The sequence below is a fragment of the Electrona antarctica genome (assembly GCF_951216825.1).
Source record: "Electrona antarctica genome assembly, chromosome: 6".
Lineage (NCBI taxonomy): Eukaryota > Metazoa > Chordata > Actinopteri > Myctophiformes > Myctophidae > Electrona > Electrona antarctica.
Window position 1 is genome coordinate 8,022,552 of NC_136811.1, and position 11,559 is coordinate 8,034,110.

The following is an 11,559-nucleotide window of genomic DNA, read 5'->3' on the forward strand; positions in this document are numbered from 1 at the left end:
ACTGTCCAATACTACTTCTCAGGTCTGGTGTTTGTCCTCTCTTTTTTGAGTGGTGCAACCACTCCAAGGAACAGCAATGTCCGTCCTGACCTATGTGACTATGAGTACCAGTAGGGGCAAAAGTGGCGCTGTTGTGCCAGAAACAGAGAGAGAGAGAGATAGTGTTAGAGAGAGAGAGAGAGAGAGAGAGGGGAGTTGCACCACTTTTTTTCTCAGTCTATGGATTTTAGCCAGGCAGAATAGGTAGATACGCCACTGCACTTTGAGTAGCCTTGCCGAGCCATGAGGCCCATAGGGCAGGAGCCTATCTCCTGTTTCTGTAGCGTGAGGCAGCTTGATGTACAAGTACACCCCCTGGACATGACGCTAGTATGTCGCAGGGACTTACCCCCAATCCAACCCTTGATGCTGAGTGTCAAGCAGGGAGGCACTGGGTCCCATTTTTTTAGAGTCTTTGGTATGACCCGGCTGGGGATTGAACCCCGACCTCCCAGTCTCAGGGCAGACACTCTAACCACAAGGCCACTGAGCTGGTCCTGTAGAATGGAAGTGAACAGCTGGGGGCTGAATTTTCTGATGTGTATGAATTGCGAATGTGAAGACATACCCACGCCTGTTTTATCTTGGTTCCTGGCTGGTGGCTACCTAATAAGGCCTGGGCTGGCAAGCAGCATGCTCACGGACATATTAAAGAACTGATTTTCATTTCATTTCCTCTGCCACCAAAATGTGGAACGCCCTACCAACGGTCATTAAGACAATGCGAATCCCTTGACTCCTTCAAAACCGCTCTCAAAAGGCACCTACGGACGGCTGCAATTGGAAACTGGCCCCCGGAAAATCTGAATCCCCCACCCACCCCTTTTACCCCTCACTGTATATGTTTTCTTTTCCCTTTTTTTACCTCCTTTTATGATGATGATTTTTTTGGCTATATAGAAGTGTATATTTGTACGTCTCTAAATGTTATGATGAATTGAACAAGGTGGACCCTCTTGTAAACAAGTGTAGTGCTTTATTGGGGCGTCCTCTCACAGTTAACAGTTGTTTGTATCGAGTTGTGCTTGAAAATGTACTGTAATTCTGCAAACTGTTAATACATACTTCAATCAATCAATCAATCAATCAATCAATCAATTCAGATCTGAGCTGTATAGCGTAGAGCCAAACAAACAACAACATGGGAAATGGAATGGGGAAACTGGTATGTCACGCTCTGCAAACCTGCTGGGTGGGGACTATACAGTTCAGAGCCTAATCCCGTCGATTATGCGCCCCCATTAAAGGCTGTTTCAGCAGTGAGTTCACACCTCACGCAGCCTTGGCGTGTTACAGTAAGTACACTGACACTTTCCTGGCCCCGGTCAGGGCAGGCCCCCCCCCCCCCCCCCCCCCCACACACACACACACACACCACCCCCACCCCACCCATCCTGAGAAAGACCACCTCATCAAGACAGACGTTGCAGTGCATTCATAAGACGTTGGCTGGACTTGAACCATGCCAGGAAAATATACCATCATACTTATTATCATGTTTCATTTATTCTGCTGTTTCTTTTAGTCCCCCTGTCCCCTCCCTCTTTCTCTCCCTCTCTCTCTCCCCCCCTCTCTCTCTCTCTCTCTCTCTCTCTCGCTCTGCATGTTATTCTTTCTCTCTCATATTTTAGTCACCTTAAATGTTTTGGTGTTAGTCTAGTTTTAGTTTTTATTAGATATCATGCGATTTTAGTCGACCAAATCTTACTTTTGATTTTGTTGACAACGATGCATTTTGGAGGGCCTTGATGGCGTCGTAAACGCCTGATTTTACACTTGGTTGCATGATGGAAATAGCCGATCTACAAGCTCACAACGCAGCTCACAACGCAGCGTGAGCTTGTATATCTGCTATTTTCAGAGCGCAACACCCGAGCGCAAACATATAATGATATGCACTAGTCCCTCCCTAACATTTTAGTCTAATTATTATTTGTTGACGAAATTGTCAATTTATTTAGTCGTAGTTTTAGTCATCATGGCCATTTTATTTGTTTCATGTTCATCGGTGAAAAAGGGTAGTCGACGAACATTTTTCGTCATAGGCCTTTCTGTGTGGAGTTTTCATGTTCTCCCCGTGTCCCCTAGGGTAGGTATACCCTCACAAAAAACACGCAGTAACCCTGGGCTCTATAATGCCTCCCCCTGGCCAGCCAAGGGCGCCTGATGGAGGGGAAAGGAACTCATGGAATAACATGTTCCTTCCACGCGCCACGTCCCCCCGCCAGGTGAAAAGAAGCGGCTTGGACTCTTCATGCATTGTAGGAAGCATGAAGTCAGTCCGTTGCTCTCCCCAGGTTGGCAGAGGAAGTGTATAGCGCCCAGGATTACATTAGACAAAAAAACGGGTAACAAAAATGGGGGGTAACAGAAACCAACAGTGCTCTCGCTCTCCATCTGTGTGGTCCTGTCAGTGGTGGAAAGTAACAAAGTACTTTTACTTAAGTACTGTACCCAGGTATTTGTACTTTACTTGAGTATTTCCAATTTCCAGTACTTTTACTTCTACTCCACTACATCTCGGAGCCAACATTTGTGCTTTTACTCCACTACAATTATTTGAAAACTTTAGTTACTATAGTTACTTTGGCGATTTTAATTTTGATTAGAAAACATACATTAACCACTTCAACCCTATACATTTCGGCCGTTTGAAAATAGACAATCTACAAGCTCACAATGCGTCGCAACGCGACGCATTGTGAGCTTGTAGATCGGCTATTTTCAATAGACACATTTTGAACTTGTGAAATGGGACATTCTGCAATATGAATACTTTTACTTTTAGTACTTTAACCCATTTAGGCCTGACGTCGAAATTTAAAAAAAAACGTTTTCTAAATCATGACAATTTTCTGAAAGATTTGAGGCACATTTTAACGATTTTTCAAAAATAGCAGACCTACAAGTTCATAGCGTGGCACTCGGTGCTGCGCTATGAGCTTGTAGATCTGCTATTTTTCAATGGCTAAATTATAACATAATGTATGTAACCACCAAAAGGGGTTCCCGCTCAAAATGGGTTAAGTACATTTTGATGCCGATACTTTTATCCTTTTACTCAAGTACATTTTCAATTCCGTATACTTTTACTCGTAACGAAGTAGTTCTAAATTGCGATATTGGTATACTTTTACTCAAGTAAAACAATTGAGTACTTTTTTCCCACCACTGACTGGGTCCTGTGATGTACTGTCTATAGGCGCCAGCCTGCATGTGTCGGACGGCCGATACTTCTGGTTCCACCACAGCGACGGAGACACCATGACGGTGCAGAACCCAGCGGACATGGACCTGTGCTCCGCCCTGTGGGCCGTGGTCGCCTACGTGGTCTCCGACCTGCAAGACATGCTGCCCAGGTAGCCCCCGTCCCGTCGGCTGTTCCACATGCGCTGGACAGGAGGAGCCATGTCGAAGTGCCCTCGGGCAAGACACTGATCCCCACGTTGTGGTTGTTGCCACCAGGGGGTCATCAATATGTCCGTACATGGACCGTTTCTGACCAAGGATATAAGTCATTGAATTCTTTTACATTTACGTTCTTTTCATTTCAGATGAAAGCAGGGAATCGTAGCTTCAAATTGACATATTGGTTGTTCAGTTTGACCCACCGGTTTTGGAGATGTGGCTTATAATGTCTTGTAGAAAACAGCGAGTTGAGAAAACAGGCTTGAAAGGTTCACTTCTGTGGACTCTAACATTACACCTATAGCTACACGTTTAAGCATGTATTTCATATTTTACATGTCTATTTCAGCTCTGACATTTATTTCAGACATTCTCTACTTCTAGTATGTTAAGTGTCTGTGCCTGTGTTATCAACTCATTTTTTCATTAACAGTTTTTTCTCACAGTTAGTCTCGCCATGACTCAAAAAGAGTCACAAATGTGTCCGTGGCAAAGACTTGTTCGTGGATAATTTGAGATTTTCTTTTTTTACACACTATTATAATGTTCTTATTTGATACACTAATTGGGTCATAATACCCAATTAGTGAATTTCAAGTCTCCAGGTTTTCTTCAGAATATGTATGACACTTTACTTCAACTAGTACTAGTGTTTCTCAAATGTTTTATTTACAAGGACCCCCTTAACTCTTGAGAGTCTACAAATGACTCTCGGAGATACAGACCTGTTTTATGGTCATTCGGGGCTAGCTCTGTATCTGTTTCTGGTAATTGCATTGTCCTCTCATTTTGTATGTCCGTGGCAAAAATGGAATTTTAACAAAGACGCCCACCACAAGCCAACATGGCGGTGCCCCCTGGTTGCCAGCATTGGTGTGTGAATGTGGGAACCCGAGGACGCTGGCGTTGACTGTTCGCTGCTTCACCTCCCAATGTATGAATGAATGGATGGACCATTGCAAAGCGCTTTGAGTAAGCACTCTGTGCATAGAAAAGTGCTATAAATATACAATACATTATTATTTTATTGTAATTACAGCGCCCATGGTGACACGTTTGACCACCAATGAAAACACGGAGAACCCGTGTCCCCTCACAAAAAACACCTGATGGAGGGGAAAGGAACTGGTTGGAATAACGTGTTCCTTCCACGCGCTATGTCCAACCAGGGAAACTCCCCCCTGTCAGGTGTAAAGGAGCAACTTGGACACTCAGGCACGAAGGAAGCATGAGTTCAAGTCCGCTCTCCCCATGTCCCCCATATATGGGGACTAGGTTGGCGGAGGGTGTGTAGAGCCCAGGATCACATTAGATAATTGACACAGGGGTGAAAAATGGGTTACAAAATCGTGGGATAAAAATTATAAAAGAAGGAGGACAGTGACTGACTGTGTCTATGACCCCCAAATATCAGTCCCCCCATGCATCCACTGTAAAAAATGACTGTACACTATATTGAGGGCTGGGTGTGTATGCAGTTTTCATTCCAACCAAGCCTCTCGTGACTTGATCACGGTATGCTAATTATTGGAGGTTTGATTTTGAATCAATTGAAATGCCAACTTTCCTGTTATTGTTTTCGGTATCGTTAGATTTCTGCTGACATGCACACAGTCCAGGGACTAGGTTTCATGTTTATTTTGATCAATTGTGTTTTTATGGGGTTTTTTTGAGTGGTGCAACCACTCTTATAGACAGCTTTGTGTGTCCCTGGGTCTGTCCCTGTCTGGGTCCCTGGGTCTGTCCGAGCACGAAAATAGCGTTATAGCGATTGTTCACCACCAGGTGTCACTGTTGCACAGCCACACACACACAAACGGCCATAGGTGGAAACGTTAGTCGTTTTTGTATACTAACACCTAATAAAAGGCTTAAAATGTCCGTGCTGCTCCAGTGTCCTCTCCTCCTTCTGCATTAAGTGTCCTTGTTCCCCTGCGATGCACCGGACCAGCCGTTCCAGCCTTGAGGCGCGTTGGTAAAGACTCCCTTTGTTCTGCCAGGGATGAGGGCTTGCACAGTACGCACAGCACAAGTACAGTACAGCACCACTCACTTCAGACTGGTCTGATTTTATTTCAGGTTGGTAGTGGCAACTTTTTTTATTTATTTTATTTATATATTTTTCTTGTGGCTTTCGCCTTTATTTTATATTTTTTTATGGAGGGACAGACAGTAGGCTGACAGGAAATGGGGAGAGAGATGGGGGGGGGGGGGGGAAGACATGCAGTAAAGGCCGTCGGGATCGGGAGTCGAACCCCCGGCACACTGCCAGACTGGATTACCAGCCAAGGTGCCTGAACCATTGAGCCATGGCCCAGGTGTAGTGGCAACTTATAACTAATAATAATAATACATTTAATTCACAAGGCGCCTTTCGGGGCACTCAAGGTCGCCACACAAGTGAAAACAGTTAAGGTTTTACACGCATCTGTTGTGCCATTCTTCCCTTTAGAGCAGGGGTTTTCAATAGGTGGTCCGTGGACCCCTGGTGGTCTGTGGAGGTATTGCATGTGGTCCCTGACCATGCATTTAGAAATGTAGGATTCGTTGATTTAAAAACATAATCTTTCCACTATAGTTGAGAAACGGTGAACTGAATGACCTGGTGACCTATGATGACCGTCCATGTGGTCATTTTCTAAGTTGGAGGTCAAGAAATTCAACTGAAAAAGGGAGTTATTGCACCGGCATCATTATTATTAGGAAATTATTAGTAGTCAATGGTCACTGTTGAGAAACAGTGGGATGTACACACATCAACACGTGGGATGCATAGCAAGTGTTGCAAAAGCACTAATCTTAGCCCATATCCCCACCCAACACAACAGTGGTCCCCAGGTTGATTCTAAGTCAGGGTGGTGGTCCCTCGTTTACGATCAGTTAAAAACCCCATGCTTTAGTTTGTTTTGTAATAAATAAATAAAACAGGGTGGACATTACAAAACCCAATACAGCATAAAAAAAAGAAATTTCGATTTCAAGTTGATTTCACAAATAGGATTAGACACTCAACAGCACCACACTACATGACATCATACACACACCATCATTCCAAGGACCGCAATGGAAACAAGCTGTTTCTTCTTTTTTTGCGTTATACTTTTGATCAAGGTGGGTCAGATGCATGTAACGTGTGACATTGTTTTATTTCATGATCAATACAAGATATCAATCAATGATGAGACTTTCTTAATTTCTTAAAATAAATCTTCTCTTCTGGGGTCCCTGGTACAACAGTGTTCAGATGGGGGTCCCTGGTACAACATATCTTCAGATGGGGGTCCCTGGTACAACATATCTTCAGATGGGGGTCCCTGGTACAACATATGTTCAAATGGGGGTCCCTGGTACTCATATGTTCAGATGGGGGTCCCTGGTACAACATATGTTCAGATGGGGGTCCCTGGTACAACATATGTTCAGATGGGGGTCCCTGGTACAACAGTGTTCAGATGGTGGTCCCTGGTACAACAGTGTTCAGATGGGGGTCCCTGGTACAACAGTGTTCAGATGGGGGTCCCTGGTACAACAGTGTTCAGATGGGGGTCCCTGGTACAACATATGTTCAGATGGGGGTCCCTGACAATAATTTGGGGGTCCTTGACATGAAAAGGTTTGAGAAGCACTGATTTGCAGCACCCATATTATCTTCAGACACATGCAGTGTCTGCTGGTGAACACTAGATGGCGGCCAAACGTCGTTTTTCCAGTCTGTCCATGACAAGTCTGACAAACTAACTACACACCCCAACACATGACTTTAATCGATAGTTTCACCTGCTTCTTCATCTCTATGGCTAGGTGTCTATTGTAACCCAGGGTTATAATGGAATACTGGACAACTTTGACATGGCGTGGTGAGTTGTCTGTACTTGGGTTACATACCGGGTACCCATTACAATAATTCAATTTCGGTTCTAACTATCGGTTCCTATACACAGACGTGCGCAGTCACGCGCTAATTATTTATTTATTTAACAGCAAAATCCGGTGAAACACTGTTGTAAGGAAGGAGTAAAGCGTCTCCCTCTCTCTCTCTCCCCAGCATTGAGGGGGACGTGGGCGGTAATGTTTGCGCTTCAAAGGCAGAGTCTCACGGCTTAGCTGTAAAAAGTTGCTAACACTCCCAACGCACGCATCATGCACTGGCACAGTGCTGAGCGCACTGATATAACAGACACTCAGCAGCACAAAATGTTTACAAGTTTATCGAGATGAAAGTCCCTACTCCCCAGTCCCCACACAGTGACAGCACTCCATGTTTACCTCACGCACAGACAGACAGTGGCAGCGGTGGCCGAACGGATAGCGGCGCGGTCTAGATACCGGAAGGTTCCCAGTTCGAATCAGCCGTCCGACACGTTAAAATTACCACCGCTGAAATGCCCTTGAACAAGGCATCAACCACTACGATGAAATGTGTTCTATGAGCAGGGCCTGGCTGGAAACAAGTTCTTGAGCTTAGCCCAGATACCCTGGGTAAATATAGATTTCATTTCATTTCATTTCAGACAGAATATTCTGTAAGCTATAGCCTACACTGCAGTGTTTTTATGTGTTTCCTTATGCAATTGATTAATGTACTCTTCCTCATTTCGATCAGGGCTTCAGTCTCCTCATTCGACCACGTCTATCCACGGTAACGGGACATCTTTGCGCTGCGTAAAATATGCCTTCTCCGTCTCTAACTGTGTTCAGCTCCTCACCCGCCACATTGTTTGCTTCATTTCCTTTATTTACTGCGGATTGCATTCACAATTTCACACCTGCACCGAATCGTAATCAAGTGCGATTGGAAGTGAAGCGAAACCCCCGTTTTTGCTTGGAGTAGAATGCGGTTCTTTGATACGCATTAGGATTCGAATGAGCCTTCACACCTGCCAAACGAAGTGCACTTTCTGACAATGTGCAGCAGGATTCGTTTTAATCGCAGCAAAGCTTTCTGGTGTGAATGTCACCTTAGGTCACATTCCCACCTAATACTTCGGTAGACTCGATGCGAATGGGAGGAGAATTGAGACTTCTTGCATATTTAATTTGCTGCGGTTTTCCTTCACACTGTCATCCGCAGCTATTGGAAACGCAGCAGGGGGACCTTTATCAATGTGTTCCATTCATAAACTATAGCCTACACAGTGAAATCTATGGTGATCAAAATGTCAAATTATACTCATAACGTGCATGTGTCGTGCCGTCTGGGACTGGACCCAACCGACCCACCCCTCTCTCTATACGCACGCAGCCACGCACTGTTCTTTTGGGCATGGAAGGAACAACGCTGAGCGCACTGATATAACAGACAGCAGCGCAAAATGTTTACAAGTTTATCGAGATGAAAGTCCCTACTCCCCAGTCCCCACACAGTGACAGCACTCCATGTTTACGGCACGCACAGACAGACAGACAGAATATTCTGTAGTGTAGGCTATAATACACTGCAGTGTTTTTATGTGTTTCCTTAAGCAATTGATTAATGTACTCGTCCTAATTTCGATCAGGGCTTCAGTCTCCTCATTCGACCACGTCTATCCACGGTAACGGGACATCTTTGCACTGCGTAAAATATGCCTTCTCCGTCTCCAACTATGTTCAGCTCCGCACCCGCCACATTGTTTGCTTCATTTCCTTTATTTACTGCGGATTGCATTCACACCTGCACCGAGTAGAATCTGCATCGGAGTAGAATGCGGTTCTTTGATACGCATTAGGATTCAAATGAACCTTCACACCTGCCAAACGAAGTGCACTTTCTGACAATGCGCAGCAGGATTCGTTTTAATCGCAGCAAAGCTTTCTGGTGTGAATGTCACCTTAGGCTACCTACTTACTGACTGAATTAATCTGAATAACAAAGCATTGACCCCCCCAACAACGATGATGATGGCTACTGGTTTCATCATAGTTATAGGCCTACATTAGCATGTGAGAAACTACAACACACGCGCACACACACACACACACACAGTCACACACAGACAGATGTCCGGACAACTCACTTGGAGGTGGAAAAAGGGTGAGTTGACTTGTTACACAATGTCTTCATTATCATACATTATATTAACACTGATCAACATTGGTTTTAGACCTCCATACTACACTGGTGAACTGAAGTGGTAATTAGGCACCAACAGCCAATAGAATCACATCAGGTTTCCCCCAAGCAAGGCCCAGCAGTGTCAGTGGCCAGGTTTACATGAGGACTTTCAATTCCCTTTTAATTCAGAATAAAAGTTAAATCCTATTAAACACCTACAAAAACTTAAAATATGAATGAAAATGCTCAATGCGATTTTAAAAACCATTCCGATGTAACTGACCGAATTATTCCGATGTTGAATGAGATTGAAAAATAATTTTTCGGAATAACCATTTCCCATGTAAACTCGTAGCAAAAAAATATTACTTCCGAATTATTTTATTCAGAAGTATTTATTCTGAATGAAAAGTAACCACAGCCAATGTCCGGCCAAGTACCCTGGGCACAATATATCTTCTCTTCGCAGACGAGTAAGGCTGGGACCGACCAAGGCTACCGGCCAAGTGGATCGAGGCAGCATACTGTAGCTTGATAGGTCCACTTTGAGTTGAGGCCAGCACACAATCACTGCACTGCAATAACAGATAAATAAAGCTCTGCTATTACACTGCTATTACAGCTCTGCTATTAGGTGGCAGCGGTGGCCGAACGGTTTGCTGAGCGGTCTTGATACCGGAAGGTCGCCAGTTCGTATCCCCGGACCGGCACGTTAAAATTACCACCGCTGAAGTGCCCTTGAGCAAGGCATTGAACCACTACCATGAAATGTTCTATGAGCAGGGCCTGGCTGTAAACAAGTATCTGATGCTTAGTCCAGTTACCCTGGGTAAATATAGTAACTTTGCTTTGCTTTGCTTTACACATTAGTTACTATCCACTCCTGCCCCGCGAACGGACGGCCGCGCATGGGTGTGGCGGGCGGCAGGGTCATCCCTGTCCCTCATGGAAGTATGTGATATCAGGCATATGCTTCACCCTGCATGTCTTGCAATTTATGTAAATGATTCAAGTCAAATATACACAATATTCAAAACATGGGGTCAATTTCCTTCATGAGTCTGAAAAGCAGGCTATACAGTGTTGGGTTATCCAGTCGTCAAATTCTAATGTATTTTGGGTTTGATTGATTGTGAATACAATTTCAATCAATCAGTCAATTAATCAATCAATCAGCATTGGAGACTGCAAGCGGTCACAGAATATTGGCCAACAGTTGCAAGCATTCTCAAAAGAATACCTTTTCTTTTTTTTCTTTCTTTTTGCATATCTTAATTCATTTTGAGCACCTATAGTCTATTCAATATTAATTAAATATTGTTAGAATAGGAATGATGGCAAACATGTCTAACTAAACAAAATACATACATACATAGATGCACCTGGGACGTATCCTCAGTGATGTATCCCAAGGTCATCGGGGTTTCGGGTCTCGCAACATCATACCCCTCACTCAGGTGACCCAGCCGGGGTGATCAAGTCCCGACTTACGTCCCAGTAGCTACCCTCGATCAGTCCCATCAGGGAAAAACCAGGGCCACACAATCCGTTCTTCCTGAACTACTCTGCCGGGACTGGGAGGTACCATTCTGGCGCGTGGAAGGACTAGGCTCTGTGGGTTGACTCCTGTCCGGGCCCCTCCTACGTCTCACCAGGTCCACTCCTGCTCTCACCAGGTCAGGCCCTGTGCGTTGCACCAGACTCCCAGCACCAGGCACTTTATTCAGGAATGGTGGATTCTCGAGCCGCAACAGTTTCTGCAGGCTCCACCTTTCCCTTGGTGGTGCCGCAGGCTCCGCTTGAGGCCCGAATGGCCCTCCTAAAGGCCTCACCGTGGGTTTGTTGGGCTTCTTCCTCACGGAAGACACAGGCTGGGGCGCCAACCCATACTGCTCCCGGGTGCCGTCTAATTTCCGGCTGCCACCCGTCTCTCCGGTGGTCACCAGACTATTCCTGGTTGTCACGTAGTCTATTCCTATGAGTCACTATAAATAGAATAACTAAACAAAATACATACATACATGGATGCACCTGGGACGTATCCTCAGTGATGTATCCCAAGGTCATCGGGGTTTCGG

The 11,559-nt window shown here is 45.0% G+C and overlaps 2 protein-coding genes across 2 annotated transcripts in view; one reads left to right on the forward strand and one right to left on the reverse strand.

The window, feature by feature from the left end:
• LOC306925489 (carboxypeptidase Q-like) overlaps nucleotides 1–3,971 on the forward strand; it is a 33,837-nt gene extending 29,866 nt beyond the window's left edge. The window contains exon 11 of the mRNA XM_079504332.1: nucleotides 3,242–3,971. Coding sequence (XP_079360458.1) covers nucleotides 3,242–3,402 — 161 coding nt within the window. The 3' untranslated portion in view covers nucleotides 3,403–3,971. The remainder of the gene's footprint in view (nucleotides 1–3,241) is intronic.
• Nucleotides 1–11,559, reverse strand: part of LOC306924690 (E3 ubiquitin-protein ligase TRIM21-like) — a 162,269-nt gene that overhangs the window by 109,528 nt on the left and 41,182 nt on the right. The gene's annotated exons all lie outside the window — the stretch shown is intronic.